At 37.5% G+C, this 21,478-nt stretch overlaps 4 protein-coding genes and 1 long non-coding RNA gene across 8 annotated transcripts; 3 read left to right on the plus strand and 2 right to left on the minus strand.

Moving 5' to 3' along the window:
• The first annotated feature begins 1,414 nt into the window (after positions 1-1,414).
• Positions 1,415-6,331, plus strand: LOC124444533 (octopamine receptor beta-2R-like). The gene is made up of 4 exons (XM_046995155.1): positions 1,415-1,472; positions 2,931-3,726; positions 4,458-5,281; positions 5,893-6,331. The coding sequence occupies exons 3-4, from the start codon at positions 4,541-4,543 to the stop codon at positions 6,226-6,228; spliced, it is 1,077 nt and encodes a 358-aa protein (XP_046851111.1). The 5' UTR covers positions 1,415-1,472; positions 2,931-3,726; positions 4,458-4,540; the 3' UTR covers positions 6,229-6,331.
• On the minus strand, positions 6,204-12,401 carry LOC124444945. Of its 3 annotated transcripts, none has more exons than XM_046995651.1 (7): positions 12,097-12,401; positions 11,740-11,797; positions 8,014-9,002; positions 7,307-7,492; positions 7,032-7,204; positions 6,687-6,961; positions 6,204-6,609 (listed from the first exon to the last, which is right to left on the minus strand). In XM_046995651.1, the coding sequence occupies exons 3-7, from the start codon at positions 8,997-8,999 to the stop codon at positions 6,346-6,348; spliced, it is 1,884 nt and encodes a 627-aa protein (XP_046851607.1). In that variant the 5' UTR covers positions 9,000-9,002; positions 11,740-11,797; positions 12,097-12,401; the 3' UTR covers positions 6,204-6,345. The 3 variants fall into 3 exon arrangements, with proteins under 3 accessions (XP_046851607.1, XP_046851605.1, XP_046851606.1); XM_046995649.1 differs by having other exon boundaries at positions 7,032-7,225; XM_046995650.1 differs by lacking the exons at positions 11,740-11,797; positions 12,097-12,401 and having other exon boundaries at positions 7,032-7,225; positions 8,014-9,179.
• Positions 9,593-10,800, plus strand: LOC124444949. Its single transcript, XR_006948059.1, has 3 exons — positions 9,593-9,796; positions 9,923-9,981; positions 10,671-10,800. It is a non-coding gene; the product is annotated as an uncharacterized LOC124444949 (long non-coding RNA).
• A 136-nt stretch (positions 12,402-12,537) lies between the features above and the next one.
• Positions 12,538-14,790, plus strand: LOC124444948. 2 transcript variants are annotated; one of them, XM_046995655.1, is made up of 3 exons: positions 12,538-12,612; positions 12,813-12,897; positions 13,152-14,790. In XM_046995655.1, the coding sequence occupies exons 2-3, from the start codon at positions 12,831-12,833 to the stop codon at positions 13,757-13,759; spliced, it is 675 nt and encodes a 224-aa protein (XP_046851611.1). In that variant the 5' UTR covers positions 12,538-12,612; positions 12,813-12,830; the 3' UTR covers positions 13,760-14,790. The 2 variants fall into 2 exon arrangements, with proteins under 2 accessions (XP_046851611.1, XP_046851612.1); XM_046995656.1 differs by having other exon boundaries at positions 12,546-12,612; positions 12,821-12,897.
• Positions 14,155-20,234, minus strand: LOC124444947 (sideroflexin-2-like). The gene is made up of 11 exons (XM_046995653.1): positions 20,116-20,234; positions 19,524-19,696; positions 18,013-18,183; positions 17,841-17,939; positions 17,696-17,771; positions 16,927-17,012; positions 15,945-16,072; positions 15,814-15,863; positions 15,183-15,232; positions 14,993-15,040; positions 14,155-14,916 (listed from the first exon to the last, which is right to left on the minus strand). The coding sequence occupies exons 2-11, from the start codon at positions 19,694-19,696 to the stop codon at positions 14,823-14,825; spliced, it is 975 nt and encodes a 324-aa protein (XP_046851609.1). The 5' UTR covers positions 20,116-20,234; the 3' UTR covers positions 14,155-14,822.
• Positions 20,235-21,478: the final 1,244 nt, after the last annotated feature.

A 21,478-nucleotide genomic window follows, 5' to 3' on the forward strand; every position in this document is an offset into this window, starting at 1 on the left:
ATTTTTCCTTTTAAACATATTTTTGAAGCGTTCAAAAATATTTCCATCCAGAGGGTAGCGCTATTCGGCCTTTGTACAACCGACCCCAAAAACTTAAACTTTTTAGTCCTTTTTCGTTTTGTATTACTTAAAATACAAATGAATCATCATAGTTGGTAAGTGTACAAATATCACTATATTTCGGCTGAATGTGAAGAAAACTCTCATTCTCCAAATTTAGAAGTAGATTAGTAGATTAGTTGTGTGCGCGTTATACAATATACTCCACTGACACTGTCTGCAACTTTTTTTTATATTATTTTTTTATTTTGCTCGATTTCTAATTTCCTCTGAAAATTTCACGATAAAGGCATGAGCGTACAAGGCATTTATACTATATTCAAATTAAATTAGCGACTTCTCTCGCTCTCTAATTTGGAAATGAAGTTTTATCCCAATGTGATGGTATTTCAAACACTACGCTTCTGCCACCTGTTTTGTAATGACTGTGTGCAAAATTACGTGCAGAATTCACTGGGGAGAGGGGGTGACAGCCCGACCGTAGGTTTGTACGAGCTACGTAGAGTTCAGGTGATTAGCATAATTTATATCTTTACAAATTTAATGTTTCTGCAAACAGCTAAGGGAGAAATGTTTGTATAGCAGGAGCATAATCCTCGTCATTAGCAAAAGATATATTCATAGAAATTCAAAATCCTAAGTCATACACAACTACGGTACAGGAAGCAAACAGTATTCCCACTTCATTGTAATTGGTGCTGTATATTAAATTACATGATTGGCCGCGGTTGGCCATCTTCGCGTTCCTATTGGTCAGAATATACAAATACTGGCTGCCTTTACGCCAATCACATTCTTTTCACAATAGCAAAATTTTCATGAAGTGAGATTACTATTTATTTCCTTTGCTGTTACACAGTCTCATTTTGAAAATAACTAAATAATTAAGAACATATTGACTATTTTCATACAATTTCATTCATATAAATTTATTGGCTGGCCATTGTGGAAACTATGTCTTGTACACATGAGATAGTTTCTAATCATAACATCACGGCAAACGATGAATGGGTGCGGCATAACACCTCTGGGCGTGGTTGCTTCACTCAACAATAATGACATACTTTCCACAAGGGTCGGCCACTGCAAGTTGATTTTGCAGTGTAATGACAAGGCAAAATCTGCCAGTAAATACAGGCCCTGTTTGGACAGCAGAGCATTAACATGCAGCTCTGGCTAAGTCAACATGATTGATTATTTTTTGAATAATATTTTTTCATAAATAAGTTAGCATTTTGTTTCATTCCCGATCAATCAAACAAGTGAATAATTTGAATTTGAGTATCCTCATGCACAGTGACACTACAGAGATGCAAATTATTCACTTGGACGAATAATGTTCCCAATGATCACTTTCTTCATGGAAACAGCACCGTATAAACACACACTAGAGGGACCGGATGATATGCCAGGTATTGTTGAAATAAGGGTTTCATACACTAGGGGACCGGAGCATATGCCTGATATTGTAGAAACAACATTTCCATTCCAGGGGGGGATTTTCTGGGGGTGCAGGAAATTGTAAGACTAAATGAAAGTAGAACTTCTTATTTCAAAGGTAATGGCATATTTTATACTACCACCATTTGCAATTGAGGTATTACCATGCATGTTTTTATTGAAACATTAAATATGAAATGAATTACTAAATGTGAATTCATTGACAGCAAAACATACAAAAACTTTTCAAAAAGCTAATAACACTTTGTTTATGCAAGGTTCACTAATCCGTAAGTCTAAAAATGCACAATAGCACGAGGTCCTTGCAACTTTAGCAAGGATAACAATGCACCACTTCTGTCAAATAAGTATTGATCCAACCCTGTTCCATACACTAAAGGGACCTGACCGTTTGTCAAGTATTGTAGAAACAACATTTCCAATAACTAGTGCAGTGGCAGACACTGTGGGTTAGGGAATGGCTCAAGTCCCCCTCCATAATTTTGAGAGATTTAAAATCTTGCACCAAATCCCTCAAATCACATCTACATACATAACTGTGATAAAGGCACTGGGATAAATTAAATAATGACTATTTGGTCGACTTCTGTACTGTGCTCATACCAGCAGACGCATTAAATTTTCTTGTGTGTGTGTAAGATCATGAGTAGGAATCCTTAAATTAAATTACCAAAGATCAAATTATACCTATAGAAATGTCCCGGGATATCCCTGTATTTCATAAAGTGTCTGACCATATGTCATCTGACCATATGTCAGGTATTGTAGAAACAACATTTCCATACACTAAAGAAACCTGTATGTCTGGGTATTGTAGAAACAACATTTCCACACACTAAAAAACCTGTATGTCTGGGTATTGTGAAACAACATTTCCACACACTAAGAAACCTGTATGTCTGGGTATTGTAGAAACAACATTTCCACACACTAAAGAAACCTGTATGTCTGGGTATTGTGAAACAACATTTCCACACACTAAAGAAACCTGTATGTCTGGGTATTGTAGAAACAACATTTCCACACACTAAGAAACCTGTATGTCTGGGTATTGTGAAACAACATTTCCACACACTAAGAAACCTGTATGTCTGGGTATTGTAGAAACAACATTTCCACACACTAAAGAAACCTGTATGTCTGGGTATTGTGAAACAACATTTCCACACACTAAAGAAAGCTGTATGTCTGGGTATTGTAGAAACAACATTTCCACACACTAAAGAAACCTGTATGTCTGGGTATTGTAGAAACAACATTTCCACACAATAAAGAAAGCTGTATGTCTGGGTATTGTAGAAACAACATTTTCAGCCTCATTTAGAAGCATTTTGGGAGTAACTACATTCTTTTTTCCTTTTCGTCGTCAGTGCGGTTTTGACGATTTAATAACTCCTCCAATTTAACAGCTCATGTCAAGACAAGCCTAATGGGCGCCAGTTTGACAATTCCCATCACCGACGGTAGATTAAATCTTGGAACGTGGCAGGGAGTTTGGTTATGCGAACATAGAGATCATGCAAGTTCAAGAAATATCGTCGTTACCATGCAAGGTGTTCGTAAATGACTTGTTTTTTTCAGTACCTTGATCAGTTTGATGTATGTGTTTGCAAAGATTCCTTTGAATAGAACACTGCTGGCGATATTCAAATCAATATATACACTGAGTATGCTCACGAAAATGAAATATATCTTTATTTTATGATAAACTGTGCTTCGACTACTTTTACGTTTTTTTGCGAGAATGTTTTTTCTACGAATGTTTTTTTGTACATTTTTTGCAAGAATGTTTTTTCTACGGGCTTATGTTTCACATTTACTGTGTAAACAACCGCTTTGAATATATTTTTATGTATCTTTGCTAATTGTACGACGTTAGGACGCTTTTGCTCCATAATGCGGTGTAAAAGCTTTCCTAAAGACATTGATAAGGTTTTAAAATGTCACTTGACCAGTTTTTTTGAGGCGTTTATTTACGCTACAGTCCAATACGTACGATTCATTATTCGAAATTTACATATTCATCGCGAGACTTTTAGCGCGTTGTCTTTCAGGTATATTTATGTTGCTAATTGCTTTCACCGGTTTTCTTCGTTTTTTGAGTCATTGTCTCGTGCACTTCATTGTCGTTCGTTGAGGAAATCTTTCTTTTAGACGAAAGTCGATTATTCTGATGGAGATTAACCAAATGACAGAGGGCGAACTGTGAGTACTTTAATTTAAATGATTTTGACCGAGACGTCAACGAGTTTCAAGGAAATTTAATCAGTACGAAAAATTGCAATTTTAGTTTTTCTCGACAACTTGAACCAAAATTCTGCAAATGCGTCAATTATCCTCCGTGCGTCTACGATTTTGCCTCAAATTAGAACTTCGATGAGCGTTATCTTGTTGAAACCGAAACCAAAAAAATAATTTACAGTTAAGAGTTCGGTTTCTCAGATGTAGGAACCACGGTCGGCATGTTTACTATAAACCATTTTCAGATGTTTTGTTTCATGTGGGAAGGTGCATTAAAATCGGTTACAATGACGTCTGCCATCATCTATTGTGATGCGAGTGAAAATTGCCCGACGCCTGAATAAAACATTAAGAGATCTACGGTATGTCCGTGTATCAATGTGTGCAAACTTAGAAACTGATTGCTTGTCTTTCAAAGTCACCTGCATACTCACCCATTAACAACTCGCGCGGTCTGTATTGTCGTTCACGGTCCCGGAAGGCGAATTTTTTGCTTTTGAATGTGAAATTTCTCTTAGCATTTTTTCACGTTTCGACTGTCTACGTATGCGATGGACAATTTGCGCACCGAAACAGCTGTCCACTCCTCTAAATTGTCCAATCACATAGTTCAATTAAATAATAGAAGATAGGATCATTTAAATTGATGCTTATAAAAGCAAATTACGACACATATACTCTTTATTGATTTGCAGTTGCCTGCGTTAACTCATCACGACGAGTTTAGGTGTACACTTTTCGAAATTATCAAGGAAAAGTCAAACGGCAATGTGGATTGATGGAAGCAATTTTTATGGGAATAATAGTCGGATTGATGTTCGTGACGGCTTTGCTTGGTAATTTTCTCGTAATGTACACCGTTTATCGCAATACATTGCTACGACAGCAGTGTTCCAGCATCTTCGTTGTCAATCTAGCCGTTTGTGATTTCTTAATTGCTCTTCTCTTGATGCCCGGTTTTTTTGGCGTCTTGATTAATCGTTCGTGGTTAGCTGAGTCGTTCTTTTGTCAACTCAACGGTTTTCTTAATCATTTGCTCGGCATTTGTGCCATACACGCATTGGTTCTAATTTCAATTGATCGTTTTTACGCCGTTATGAAACCGCTGAAATATCGTGCGAAAATGACGATGCAAAAGTCGCTGTATGCCGTGTTTTACGTCTGGATTCAAGCTATAATTTTTGCTCTCGTCCCAGTCCCCCAAGGCTGGTATCAATTCAACGACAGTTTTTTGTGTTGTACGTTCACTCCGTCTTCCCATCATGCACCGAAGCATCTCTATATTTATTCGTTGTATTTCTTTAACTTTGTGATTCCGCTGGTCATCATACTTGCGGCATATTATAAAATATTTCATGTTGCGAAACGTCATTCTGGACGCATTGGACCAGCGGTCGTTCAGCTTGGAGCAATTGGAATCCAAGAACTTGTGGCTATTCGGAAGGATATCGGTCGACAGCGCGAGGCCCGAGCGGCCCGTAATATAACCTTCGTTGTTGCAGCGTTTCTCTGCTGTCATGTTCCATATATTAGGGAGTTTTAGCAAGAGTACGCTACGACTACGAGTACGAAATTTGACCGTGTAAGAGAATGGCACGAGGAAGTTTGTTGTCGTTGTCGCTTGGTCAAAATTTTGCTTTAGTTGTAAACAAGAGAACGAGCCTTTTTATTGTGTAAAACACCGACGTTTGCGAAGCAGCTACGGCTCTATTTTTCAATAATGATATCAAAGAATCGATAATACTGGTTTTACAAGAATATAGGACTCTTTAGACTGAAAAATCTTCACTATTTTAAGTTTTATGTACGATATATTTGTACTATTTTATTGTTTGTTTACCTTTCACTTTGCGTACGAAATACATGAAAGTTTTGCAGGTCATACTTTCCTTTTTAATGAACATCTGCGCTCAAAAAGGGTTCTAAATTAAAGCCTGGATGCTCGAAAATAGTACTGTAAACTAATTTCTTACAGAATGAAGACATATACCTACTTTCTTTCCTTAAAAAGACATCGTAGCCGCGACTACGAATTTTTTACAAAACATCGTACTCAGATTGATGACGGCTACGTGTTTTTGTTGTCGCAACAATGTTTTCGCGCCAAAATGACGTAAATCGTACTCGTAGGCTCTGCTAAAACTCCCTAATACGTTGAAGTTACTGCAGTTGCAAAATGGTTTCACACTACAGTTACCTCTGGCTGCAACGATCTCTGTCAAGCTGCTGAACTTCTTGAAAAGTTCTCTAGATCCAATTATTTACGGTATATGTCAAAGAAAATTTCGTTCTGCCTTCTCCTCCATTCTTCCATTGGGACTTCGTGTTAGAATAATGAATAAAACCCACCTTAACCAAGAGTTCGTTAGGCGTAGAGCCAGTAACAACGCGATGACGTCCGCTGACCGCGAGAACAGCAAGTATTCTGAATACAGCCAAGATCAAACAACTAATGATAATATTTAATCATTTCACCATTCAGATAACAGATTGGCGATATCCTCTAAAGTTTTTTAGCTGTTTACATACAATATGTTTTGTATAATTATTTAAGAGTAGCGTCCTCTAACCACTATTGTTTGGTCATTCATGTATAAGCGGGGATACACAGGGGCATGTGTTGATATCAAACTGCAAATTACCATCTGTGTTATACTGGTTCAAACACCCTGAATGTCCTTGTTTCTCACATTCTTCGAACTTGTTTGGATTATAGAAATGCCATCCTGATTTTGCACCCAAATCAATCCAATGCTCCTGATGACGATACAGCATACTGCCGTAGCGATTCCGGGCAAAAAGTCCCGGGTTTTTCATCACCGTGATCATTTCCCCGGCGAAATTCACCTAGATGTGCGCAAATGCTGGGAATGAAATGCTTGCGTAACGGAAAGCTCTCCTTCATAATCTTATCATCATCATACCTTTGTCGGCTTTTCTCCGCGGCTGACGAGTATTTCCGACTCCATAAGATGTTGACCATATAACTCTATTTTCCAGCGATCAACGTCCATGACAATCTTTCCACCAGCCTTCCGGCCGTCAACGCAACACCAGATTGAGCCGTCGTATGGAGTAACACTGAAGCCAGCGGCTTGGAAAGTCGGTGCAAGAGCTTTGAGAGCGGTGTAGTTGGCTGTTTGGAAGGTGATATCTGCATCTCTTTCCCACGGTAAAAGTTTGTTTAGTTTGACAGCACCTGAACATTAAGACGCTGCTAATTACGATCTAAGGAAATTTAGAATTTCGAAAGCTATCAATCAACCTACCCAGCAATGTTCCTTCCTGTAGCTCGCAAAATAATCCCGCCTTTTCGCATTCGTTCATAACCGTTTTGATGGCATCGGCGAGGTTCTCTAGGTCACATGGTGGAACGGCCATACCACGTTGTCTTGAACACGACGATCCTTGTCTGTGCGCAACTCCGCGCTTGCAGCCAAACCTCGGTGAACAAGAGAGCTGACTGATAGAACGATGCTTGAACCAGAAACACACACAAAGAAAGAAATTTCCAAGAATGGATGGTAAAGAAAGTTAGTCTTACCATCTCACAAGTCCGGAGCTTTCAACTATCTTTTTGATATCGTGTTTTTTGACAAAGTCCAAATACCAAGCATCTTGGTCTTGCTTCAAAGTTTCTACGTTGAACATGACATCCGGGCAACTCACCACAATTTTCTTCTCTTCTTTCAAACGCATAAACATATCGCGGAATACGCCGAAATGAAGCCTGAAAATAGCGTGTTGTTCTTTCCTCAAAATGATTCTTTCAGCATGAATTCAAACAATGTTTCGAATAGCGTATTTGCCATCTTAAATGAAAACTATTACGTAGGTAGTTCTAAAGAGAACTGTTGAAAACGAACATTAAAATAAATCTAATGACGCAATGCATTTCGGTAGATTTCTCATCAAATGCAACGTCCGCTTCATTGAAAACTAAGACTCCGCTGATGTTTATACTTAAGACAAGAGGAAATTACGTCACCCTTCATCGAGGATGCGTCGTTTAAAACAGGGATAAGTGAGATTTTAGAAACTAGCGAGATTATTTGTTGTCATTTACCTCGGCAAATACGCTTTTTAAAGGCTTCAAGCAGTGTTTCGTTTTGTCCTCTTCCCAATTTCTAATTGTGAGGTAAAGCTTGAGTTGAAATAAGCATTGATTATGCTATTCGAACGACAACAACGAACGTTTCTTACTGCTACGCTTTCTCAGTTTAAAGATACTCAAAGTTATGTAACACTTACTTCTTATCCAGTCTTACATCTTTTTTTCTCGCCATCCACGGACCCGGAGTGTAATCACAGACGACACAATCCCAGGACGACATGAAGTACCCGCCTTGCAATGTTAGAGTGAAGTTCCGTAATCGTAACTGCTCACAACCGCTATCCCAGTAACCATTGCGTTGTCTATAGGCACCGGAAGTGATAGCTACATCCGGATTATGACTTAAGATCCTTATTAGTCTCTTAAGATTTACGTCGTCATCAAATTTCGCGAGGTTTCTACCAATCAAGACGTACTTTGTTGTCACGCGGGCCAATGCCTTTGTCCAGATCTTGCCTAGTTTCCAGTCCTTTTCGACATTCATCACTTGGACATGACTTTTGATTTTATCGATCCCTCGTGGTTTGTTTCTTGTGATAAATATCACTTTGAGGCTGGGAAAGTGTTGATGTACCCCCCTGAGGACATGCTCGTGCGTGGTGGAATTCATGTAAGATAAGTGTAAGTCATCAAAGATTAATGTAACTAGTTTGTGCAGAGAAATGAATTGGGAACAATTTAAGGTGGCAAAACCTTTGCGGAAAAAAGGATAACCGTAGAGGAGCGATTTGCCGAGAAATTTCTCCGGACAAATTTCCTGAATTTCTGCTGTTTCTGCATCGTGTTTGTCTGTCATGTTTGCTGGGAATAAATTTTTGTAATTTTGCCTCTCCTTGATTCTGTTTAAGATCTCGACCAGCTGTTCGTACTCGTCACCGAACGAAATTTTTTCCAATTCGTTCATGTTTCCTAAAATCATCAATATTTCTTCTAAACTATTTTCGGATCTTTTCTTTTCGCTTGCGGGGGATGTATTTTCGTATAAAATTCCTTTCTCTGGTCCATTATCACAATGGATGCATACGTCTCGCTGTATCACGAAATGATTGAAAAATTGTCCACATAAGATGGTGGATAGGATTGCTGTCAAACATAAGAATGTCACTTTCTTCCTTTGCATCATTCACTAAAACATTAAACGTAAAAACTCCTAAAAATGTTTACTCTTTGGCCAATACCACCACGTACACTGTATTTTATACGGTCTCGGGCATAGACATATTAAAAATAGATTGCTGACGTAATACATCTATAAGTAGCGCACGTGGGGCCATCAAATTGAACTAATATACATGGAACGCTACCTCTAATAGAAAAGCTTGATAATTTATCGAAGCCAAATCTTACACCCAGACACGCGTGTTTAGTGTTTCGAGATTCTCTCGCGGGTTGACAATTGATTAAACTGCTGCTTTTTTTAAAGAAAGGGAATTTATCCGCCGATAACAGTTTGTGCAATTTGGACAATTTCATTGTTTTCAATTTCATTTCTCCCGTTTTTTGCGAAACGTTTATTTAATTTACATTGCATGTATGATTGAATTGCATCTTTTTTCATTCGTATAGTGTACTAGCATTTTAATATAAATAAATTAGACAACATCTTTTGTGTTGCCGTAGATGTGCATGCTTGTTGCAAAGAATGTTGTGGAATTATACAATTTTTGGAATTATACAAGTATAAACTCTACTCCATATCTTACCTGTCACATGCATTAAGAGGGTATTATTGCTGCTGAAGGGTCGTTTTGAAAATCGCTGGATGTATTTTATTTATACTTTCGAATGAGTTAATAGTTGCAAAGCGTTCACTACGTTTTCCTGTTATACGAGTTCTTACGTGGGCAGGAGAGTTGAGATATTGACTATACGCGTGTCATTTCCTACAACAGTTTTCATTATATTCTTTATATTAAAGTGGTACGTCTCGCGTTTGTTTGTTTGATCTATTTTTTCCCTAAATTATTCTCGGATTGAACGCCTTGTCTCGATAACCTTGATTTATCTTGACAAGTAAATGAAATTTTTCTTTCATCTGACTTTTAGATCCGAGCCAGTACTAGCGTCTTCGCAGTCTTTGGGATTTTCGTGGTCTTGATTTGAATGTACGTAAGTCGTCTTAATTTTTGGAAATTGTCTTTCTTGTCCGGAAAATCTGAGATGTACGCAATTTCGAGTTTTGGTTGTTGTTGATATCTCAAATACACTTTTTATTTCAACAAATAAATTTTTATGATATTACGTATCACCTAACCAATATACTACCCGCATCTTTATCCTTTTCAAAATGTTCGATGGCAGTGCATTGGTAACTGCTACATAGCAATGATTTCTTGAGAGAGTTTTGTATCATGGTGGTTTTTTATTTCTTTAAAAATTTGGCAACATCGAAATTCGGTCTTTGCAGTTATACTGCAATTGAGGTGCATTTGGTCTTTATGAACACGTTTGTGTTTCTCGTGTTCTTGAAATACTATTGCGTTGCCTTTGTATTGTTTTTTTTTCTCAACGAGCTGTTAAAATTAGAAGATATATATTTATGTATGTGATAACTATATGTTTTTGATTTACTGTTTAGCACCATTGTGCTGGAAACTGGTGTTCATCCTTTTTTTTTAAAAAAAACATCTTCACATCGTGCATGATAAATTCATCGGATGAATTTTCTAATGTTCATGAATGTATTCATGTCTTTTATCGTACTGTAAACAGAAAATGCCCTCTATAGTGCTTCGTTCATCGTTATCTCGTGCAAGTTGCGTTATCCTTTCACACTATTTTGCTTGATTCGCAGATTATCTAAAACATCAAGAGTCAGATAGGCGTTCATCCATTGTCTCAATTAATATGACGAAGATCGACGTTCGTGTTCTTTTTCTTGCTGCTTCGATAAACATCTTATGCCCCACTTCAGTCATTGCTACAGGTATATTTTTGTTATCTTCATGCTTCGCATCCTTCAAGCATTTGCTTTTCTTGTTTTGTCTACTTACTGGAAATATCGTATAAGCTCTGTACTTATGGGCAGGAAGTGTTGATTTGGCGTCGCATCGACCATTTGCATGTGCGCGTTGACATCATTGAATTTGTGGTCTGTGAAGTTTGGCTCATTTTTTTGATGACTTTTTGTATGATTCATGAAGATGCATTTTTTACATTTTAACATTTTTACATTTTGTTACATGCATGCATTTATTTGTGCAACCTGCTATAACTCCTCTCGTATGACCTGCGTCGTGAGAAATGAAAACGGAAAAATTATTTCGCTGCAACCTGTCCTCGTATGACCTTTCAATGGGTGAATATTTTTGATCGCAGAAAACTAGCAGAGTCGCGGTGTGATATGGAAAAATCGTTGACAAATTCTCGTGTTGGAAGATTTTCTAAATGATTTCATTAATTTGCAGGTCCTTGACAACAGCAAGTTGACGTTTTAGTATTCTCAAAGTGCTTCGAAACGGTTAATAACAGGTAGTCACGCAAATACATTTAAAACGCGATTGACTTTGCAGTAAAAACCCCTCAGATGACAGGCGATACAGCAAGAGTATAGTCATGGTATTTTCGACGCGAAGAAGAATAGACGATTATTGCGTGACGGGATGATGACCAAAGTAACTTTTATTAAAAGATATTCTTTACCCGTTCTAGATATTACAATCCCAACGTGTGTCATTCAAAAAATTGTTAAAAATTGCGACAGCACATAATTGACTATTTCTTTACATGTATAGTCCAGATAATTACATGATAAAATTACCAAAAAGACAAAGGCATTAAAACCCGTTATACATATTAGAATCATAATGTTCTCTACCCCCTACTACACCTTGAGTACTTATGATAACACAAAGAGGAAATACCTTTAAACTCCGAGATAAGGCTCTAACGTAGACGGGACTTTACCCGATGCCAACTGCTCTGTAAAAATAGAAAACAGGTTGTTATGAACAAGAACTCGCGTCTTATACGTCATTGATTCAACCGTGAAACTAGTCTTTCATATTTATCTAAAAAGAATTCTTTGTAATGAAGCACATTTCCTAAATGGCTTAGGGGATATGCGCGCACCGTCCGCAATATATTGAGCTGTATATTGCAATGTACAAACTAATTAGTTTTTCGGAAGCTGAAGTTTAAAAACAAAATTCTTTCCCTCACTGCAATATTGCCAAAAGTATAAGCTCGTGCAAACAATCTTAATGAATGAAGAAACTTACAATTTAAACGATCGCAAAATCTATGTGGTTATGAAAATTGACTCCTTAACACCAAGTTCACGGCAATTTAACAGCTCCATGTCTACACAAAATCATAAACACGTACATCTCACGACAAATTAGGCCATTCCGAAGACGATAAAGTCCACGACATTGACAGGCAACTGTGAAACGAGTGGAAACTTATTGTCTGTAATAATAACAATCCAATCATCACACACAATGACGACACAAGGAAAAATTCATTTTCCTAAATATCTTGCAAATTGATTTAATGATCAAACGTTTCTCATGTAAGGTTGGCAAACGATGTAGAGTCACGGATGGTTCCGACGAAATAGATACCTGTTCTGAAGCAAATGAAGCGTAAAGCAAAGAAATTCTTTAACGAAAGATCATGAAATAAAATGCAAATATAATGTCATGACAGAGAGTCGACGAGCACTGCCTGAATGAGCTATGGAAAAGATGAATTATAAAACTTTATGTTAAAATCCGAGAACACAAGGTTGAGAGGTAACGGTTGCTTATTACACCTTCTAACGAAGTCCACTTTTTCTCATCATTCAACCACTAAATTCTACACCACAAGAAGCTCAAACTCAACAAAAAGATCCCGGGAACAACTTTTTCACCGAGGTCTTCTCGAACCATTAAGCACGACACGAATGAAATTCTAGCTCAAAAAAAAAGAAACATTCTGAAAGTTTTTATAGTTTTCTAGAACTCGCCCCATGGCCATCGTCGACCTACTTGTCGTGGCATGTGTTTTATTTCACGGAAATGTTGTGGGGAACACACGTAAGTATGAAGCACAATACGATAAGCCGAGGAACATACTCATTGGTAGATATATACGATGAAATTCCTAATAAGGAAAACTGTAACAAAACATCATGAACACAAGATGGTGAACACGTGAAAACCCCTCAATATATTTACTATGAAGTTTAATATCGTGAAGCATTGTGGGCTTAGCGAAGACCTGTGCTTCTCCTCAGCAAAGCCGTTTCGTTTCCACTAGCTAGTCGTTAATCAATCCTCTCTTTTCGTAGAAAACGACGCAAAAAGCCAGAGTTACAAAGAAAGTCGTTTAGACAAATTATTGGATGAAATAATTGGCGAGATTCCTTCGACGGACACCAACAACTTTTTTACACAAATCTTGAGAAAAGGGAAGCGAGAAAAGCACTTGACAATCTCACCGCGAAGTTTTCAGCATTCCACAAAGAAGTCGGTGGAGACTGTACATGAAGAAGAGAAAGACAGCACAGAGATATCGTTAGCTCTATCGTCACCAAATGTTTACTTTGTTAACTTAGGATCAAAAGCGGAACGAACCACGGATGAAAAGCAAGAATACGAAAATGCGAAGCGATTCAACATTCCACAATGGAAAGCAACTGGTAAAGCTGAGAGGGCAGTTGAAGTGCCTAACTATTCGGTCTCTACCGATGATACCGCCTCAACAGAAATTCGTGTGAAACGCCAAACAAACGAACTGCCTACGGTAGCTACTTTTCCACAAAATACTATCGAAAGTTCGTCAGCTCCGGAGAAAAACACTAGAGAAGTTATAGCGATGGTACCCGTAGCAATAGAGGCACCCTTGCTTTCGTCATCATCTGTTGCATTACTCTCACAGGGTAAGTCTTTGCTGTAAAAGTAATTTTTGAGCGTAGTGGTCATTATACTTTTCAATTCGAGTTGTCAGATGACAGACGGCCATACCAGAATGAGACGGTGACGATAAATTTCAATACAAAAAGAAATTGAGCTGCCTGTAACGAATTTAAATAGTTACCAAACAACATCTAAACGACGTTGGAGACCAACGTCAGTATCAGAACAAAATCGTTTTAACGATACAGGATTGGTACGAAAACTATACGTTGTCGTGCTGTACGGAAAATGAAAATGAAGCTTTTTACAAGAAATCATAGCATGCAAGCTTCATGCATACCTGTTGAAACGCTCCAGAAAGAATTTAAGTGTCGTTGAACGAACAGCAAACTGGTTTTGTTGATGGCGAGAATTGTTACTATACATATCTAACAGTCAAGTGAGATTACTATTTATTTCCTTTGCTGTTACACAGTCTCATTTTGAATATAACTAAATAATTAAGAACATATTGACTATTTTCATACAATTTCATTCATATAAATTTATTGGCTGGCCATTGTGGAAACTATGTCTTGTACACATGAGATAGTTTCTATTCATAACATCACGACAAACGATGAATGGGTGCGGCATAACACCTCTGGGCGTGGCTGCTTCACTCAACAATAATGACATACTTTCCACAAGGGTCGGCCACTGCAAGTTGATTTTGCAGTGTAAGGACAAGGCAAAATCTGCCAGTAAATACAGGTCCTGTTTGGACAGCAGAGCATCAACATGCAGCTCTGACTAAGTCAACCTGATTGATTATTTTTTGAATAATATTTTTTCATAAATAAGTTGGCATTTTGTTTCGTTCCCGATCAATCAAACAAGTGAATAATTTGAATTTGAGTATCCCCATGCACAGTGACACTACAGCGATGCAATTATTCACTTGGACGAAAAATGTTCCCAATGATCACTTTCTTTATGGAAACCATGTACATACCTTCATAACAACTGGAAACCCTGTACATAACTTCATATCAACACCTACCTTTTGGAAATTGATATTTATAATTTGAATTGTCCTCGTTTTCTTCTTATTTTCGCTTTCCTTAAAGTCCTTTGTTGAAGTACACAGTTGAAGTGTTCTTGCTTTGTCTTATTTTATCTTGGAGTTCTTTTTCAAGATGTTTTACACTCATTGAACTGAAAATAGAACGACAGAAAACATTAAAATACTTTAAAGTAATTTTCACATAAAAAACACTCGTTGTGCACTAACCACTTTTGAGGAAATATTGAACAAGCCACTGGAACCATGAATGACAGACTGAAAGAAGAGATAGTTTTTTCACTATGACATAGTAAGAGTCACTCCTTCGTTTTCGACTGTCCCCCCCCCCTCTCTATAGGAAATCCTGGCTACGCCACTGAAAAGAAATTAATGAAACAGACGTTTTTGTGGCCGTTACCTGACTCCACATAGCAAGACCTGAAGAGGCATATGAAGTATCTTGATCCTCTAAAGAGGAAAGAAAAGGAATTGCAATTTACTAAAGCAAGAAATCCACTTAGTGTGGTTGATCCAGTCAAAACTATTGTACAATTGACAAATACATTTCGTACAATATGGTACAATTCCTACGATTTTATTCTTTCGAAATTCATAAAAGTTCATAGCTTTCTAGCAAAGTTACGATTTGAAAATATTTGTGGATGTAGATCGTCCAGGTTGGTAAAATTCAGAGAAGCATTCAGTTCATTCAAATGTCACGCATTTAACGTGTCTAAGATGCATTTTCTTTCATAAATATTTCACACACGCAAAGTAAGTATTCTTAAACTAGCACGTCTTTTATTTAGACCAGACTAACATGAAATTATGCTTTCTAAAAAACTTACACTAACACTGGTATTCTACTAAATTTAAGGAGAGAAGATTTTGTGGATATTGTCGACATTCCACTAAAGAGGACGATCTACATCTACAAATATGTCGCGATACTCCTGGGTTGCCCTAACCATTCGCTTGAAAGAAAATTAAGCTACCATCACGCAAATTGACTGTATGACCAGTGGAAGCGCCATTTAGAAACATCTTACCTGCATCCATCTAAATTTCTCTAGTTTCTCCATAATGATAGGAATGATCACTGAAAGCAAAGGAAATTTTTTAAAGCTGCTTCTTGACAAAAAGAAACATAACAATGATCACGTAGAGAGTTCATCCTTACACATTCCTGGGGCGGCCATAGCCACTCGGGACGTTACCACTTGACCAATTCCTTTCATCGCAGCACGTTTTGACATGCCTAATTCTTCACCCTCTTTGTCATAAACCTTGATGCCATTCAGTAATTCACTATTCATAAAAAGCCAAGTCAGGGGCGGATCAATGTTCATTTCACAGGAGGGGTGCAGATTTTACAAGGGATGGGTGTACATCGTTATCCTTACTAAAGTTGCAAGGGTCTTGGGCTATTGTGCATTTTTAGGCTTACAGAAGAGTGAACCGTGCGTAACAAAAGTGATATTAGCTTTTTGAAAAAAAAAAGGATATGTTTTTTGTTAATGAATGCGAGTTTATTAATTTTTTAAAATTGAATGTTTCAATGAAAACATGCATGGTAGGTAATACTCAATTGCAAATGGTGGTAGTATAAAATATGAAATGCCGTGGATACTCATCCGACATCGGAACTTAATGTTCAAACGATGTTCATCCGACATCGGAACTTAATGTTCAAACGATATTCATCCGACACCGGAACTTAATGTTCAAACGATATTCATCCGACATCGGAACTTAATGTTCAAACGATATTCATCGGACATCGGAACTTAATGTTCAAACGCTATTCATCCGACATCGGAACTTAATGTTTAAACGACATTCATCCGACATCGGAACTTAATGTTCAAACGATGTTCCTTCGAAATGAAAAGTTCTCTTTTTACTTAGTTTTACGGTACAATTCCACAGTCTCTGATACTGTTATATTAATTGTCTGTAGCACGTGATACCACTTCGGAATTTTTCTTGGGGGTTCTAGAGACTACTTTTTTACTTGGGGGTTCTAGAGACTACTTTTTTACTTGGGGGTTCTAGAGACTAATTTTTTACTTGGGGTTCTAGAGACTTTTTGGGGAGTGCGCACCACATAGGAGACAAAAGCACAGCCTGTAAACTCGTAACAAAAGAATGAAGAATCTCACCTCTGTCGAGAGAGCGGAATATTGACACAATTGGCTGCAGCGACTGCGACAAATGGAACATAACGAGCAATGATTGGTGGAGATCGCTTTGATAGAAATGGTAGAAAACATGTTAATGATGCAAACCTCCATGTTCAAAAATCTTAACATTGTTAAGAGTACAGATTTGTTAACAGCAGAGTATTCTATTAAATTCAGCCTGCGTGGAAACATTTTCAATAAAACTACCTGTATGAAGTGTATAATGTTAATGTGTCTATTTCAGTTTACAATGGGACTACTGGATGTAATACTTCATGTACACAATTCTTCATTACTTTGCCTTATCAATGTTCACCAAGTGTGACGTTAGTCAATTTTTGTGGACTACACAGCACATTTGCCTTTGTATCACTGAGGATAGTGAGCATGTGTTTTTAGATGAAGTTTTACCACAGGACGAAATAAATATCCTATATTTTGTTTGACTTTCATTATTTTCTACACATGGAGCCAAGAATAACAAGACAATTAAGCCTGTTTTCCACTAGCCACGTATCGTAACGTATCGTAGCAAAACGTAACATGGCGCATGCGTGCTTATGCATATTGACCATCAAATTTATAAGCACGCATGCGCCATGTTACGTTTTGCTACGATACGTTACGATACGTGGCTAGTGGAGAACAGGCTTTACAGTATGAATACGACAAAACCTTACGGGAGAATCGGCCTGTAATGAAATTTCTTTACAAAAATCCATTAGAAATATATTCATATCATATGAACCTTCACAAGAGAATTGAGTCCAACAGAGACAGCGACAGCTGTAGTGGTACTTGAAACATAAGCAATGCCAATCTGCCTTTAAAATTGAAAATGCTGATAACATAGCCTGTTTAGCACTATACATTCACAAGATGAAATGACGTACTTTCCGGTTGTGGTTGATTTCGCATTTCTATTTGTATAATTCACTAAAGCATTAAATGATTGATTCACCCATTGCCAAAACACAACTTGAGGGATTGTTCTAATAAGAAAAAAACATAATCTTCAGATGCAGTTTAAGTCAATGCAACGAGACAACGAAAACACCTCCATACTTGTAAAATTGGAGTAATGCACCAGTCAAAAGCATTCCACCTGGAACTTGGAATGACATCCTACCAAATAAATTCATCTTTTCTCCAGAGTCTGGATGAAATGCTGATTCATATAGGATTTTTGCATCCCATATTTCATCATTAGTTGTCCCACTTGGTTCCTTATTCACCCTGGAAATACATACGACAAGACGATTCAATCTTAGCGGAAAACTAAGCAGAGGCAACAGGTTTTAAGGGCAGTTTAACAAACACCAGTTCCCATCATGCACCACCAGTGCAACCCAACAAACACCTAACCCATCATGCACCACCAGTATAGTCTGGAAAACACCAATTCCCATAATGCATCACCAGTACTGCTCAACAGACACCTAACGCACTATTGCATCACCACAATTCCCCAGCGTAGTTTAGCAAACACAAGTATCCATCATGCATCACTAGGGTAGTCATGCATCACTAGGGTAGTTTAGCAAACACAAGTGTCCATCATGCATCACTAGTGTAGTTTAGCAAACATAAGTATCCATCATGCATCACCAGTGTAGTTTAGCAAACACAAGTACCCATCATGCATCACTAGTGTAGTTTAGCAAACATAAGTATCCATCATGCATCACCAGTGTAGTTAAGGAAACACAAGTACCCATCATGCATCACTAGGGTAGTTTAACAAACACAAGCACCCATCATGCATCACCAGAGCAGTTTAACAAACACCAGTACCCATCATGCATCACCGTTCCAATGTTGATGACTTTTTTGACAATGGTAAAAAAATTTAATTATATAATAAAATGTCAACAAATCCTGTTTCATTGAATTTGAAAAACTGTACATAATATAAAAACTAAAACAAGTTTGGAAAGTAGTCATAGCTAAATTTTCAAATGAATTTAAATTCGCCACCAATTTTCCAATTTGTGAGCCCAGAGAACTTTCTTTAGCTGAACAGTGGTTAAGATGCCTGCAACACTACACCAGCAAGTACATAACCATTGTGAAGGTTTTCTGATCATCTTGATTAGACAAGAGTGATATGCACACCATGGATAGATTTTCTAGGGGGGGCTCCCTCCAAATATCAGATTTAACACCCCCCAATTAAATTGTTCCCTCGTCTGAGAAACATTTTAATCCTTCCCCAATCTTTAAGGAAAACAAAATTATTATTGTAATTGAGTTTTGCTGGACGGTTCTACAACGTTTTGCACTATCTTTGATGATGGCTACAAAAAACCTGACTTGTCAACCCAAAAATCCTTACTTTGTCATGAATCAATTCCTTACCCGCTAAACCCACTAAAATTGTTTTGGACCAAACAGAAAAACTAAGAAAATCTGGGATAAGCACTAATTTTGCTCACAGGTTAGATTCCTCTTCTCTATAGCATGTTGTATTTCACAGAATGTCGAACCAATCATATACCCTCATCATACATAGGTAAATACTGACTCTGCTTTACTGCACTGTGTTTATATTAATAACAGTAAATGTTAAAATAAACCTGTACAATTCGAGTAAATTCTTTGCCTCATTCAGTTGATGATCTGATTTTAACGAAAGCAACATGTTTGTAATTTCTGCAAAGTGTCTGAAGCGACCCAAAAATGTGCTTTGATCCCATCTAGGAAAATCCAGGTTGATTCTTCCATTGTTTGAATCTTGCATAGAAATCATCTACAAAAATACAGCTCAATGTATCACAGTGCTGTAGAAGTGGGGGGGAGCACTTGGGGGAGGAGCCCCCCTTCTACCTTTGAAATGGGTAATTTTAAAAGGGCACTATTGACAAAAATGTCAAGAGAGCCCCTCATCTGATAAATTTAGTTCTACAATACTGATGTATCAGTATTAACCTTGGATATGCTGACCTTCAAAATACGTTTTTTCTTCGTTTATACTACGAAACACATGTTTGAACGTGAGTCTTCGAGACATTATATAACACGACGCAATAACATTTAAAACTAACTGGAAGCAGTGTGCCGGCATTGCCCCCCCATGTGTTGATATTTTGGAGGTCACAGAAATGAATACGGGTAACGTGGTGTCAAATGTAACTTATCATAAACAATAGATGGATTTACCTTACTTACCCTGTACACAGCAATATTGTAACAAATAATTCGCCAAAACACCTTTTTCTACCCAAAATACAAGTTACAACTTTTAGCCATTATGAACAACCTTTCTCTGTTCCCGCCTCTCATTGTTCTTTGTGAACCCTGAACTTTATAGGTTAACTGGATAAACAAGTTCGTCAACGAACAGGTAAATGACCCTAACCTTTTCTTGTAGAGGGGATATATTATTTTCTAGGTAGTGGGACTAAGAAGCAGCTTCATTTCGAAACTGAAGCAGGATATATGATATATCATACTATTGCGTGTAGCCTCTCTTAGTAAGAACATTAAAAAGATCTCTTTGAGAAAGACTGATGACTTAACTCAGCTCATTGCCAAGCAACGGCACGTGGTGAGGACAGGTATTACGATGAACAACAGAGAAAAACGCAACACATTTTCGAAAGCCAAACCAGTTAAGACAATTTTCTTGAACAATGATGCAACTAGATTAACCGTAACAAACTTCTCGTTTAGATTCATATCAGATGCGCTACAAAGTAATGTTTTGCGAAAATTATGTCAATCACAACAGGCTTTTTAACGTTGTATTTGTACTACTGCCATAGCCTCGTTTTTTCTGTGCCACTACGTTCAAATGTAAGACAAAATAAAAAGAAATTTTCACTATGGAGTTCCTGGTCGACGTGCAATGAGGAGACTTGTTGTCTTCAAGGTGCGAGATTAAGAAGAAGACAATGTTCAATTCCTCCATGTTATGGCATTGAACAGGAATCGGAAAGTTGCCCAAAAAAACATTGCAAAGGTAGAATAGTCTTTAAACAAAATTCCACCCTTTGGCCTACACCAAATAGTAAGTTTTATTATTAAAAACCAACTGTTATCAAAAGATATAAACTCCACTATTGAGCAAACAGTGCTGTCCAACCTTCGAAGACTGTAAAGACAAAATTAGCAAATTAACTGTCATCGTCAGATGTGGTGTGTTTCTTGACTCGTTCATTAAAAACTTCATTTGATAGAATGCCACATAGGATCTCTAACGACATCAACCATCGCTGCTTCAGGATCTTTCATTCTTTCCGAATGTGAAACGAATGTTAAATATAGGCTACGAGGTCCGCTTTCAAATCTCATTCGTCCTTTGTTCGAACAGACATTTCCAGCGTTGTCAAACATGTCGCGCGGTGGATTTTTTGCCATAAAAAAAGTCTCTTTAAGAAGGAAGTTCTCGAGACATAAAACGACGACAATTTTCAAGGTATTTAGCTCTATGGTTGTCTAAAATCTTATTTCAGACGTGGTAAACTCCTTGCATATGCAGGACGCGCAAAATGCATGTTGTCTATAATAAGGTGTAGCTCAAAAAGTTAGG

The sequence above is a fragment of the Xenia sp. Carnegie-2017 genome, unplaced genomic scaffold (assembly GCF_021976095.1).
Source record: "Xenia sp. Carnegie-2017 unplaced genomic scaffold, XeniaSp_v1 HiC_scaffold_21, whole genome shotgun sequence".
Taxonomy (NCBI): Eukaryota; Metazoa; Cnidaria; class Anthozoa; order Malacalcyonacea; family Xeniidae; genus Xenia; species Xenia sp. Carnegie-2017.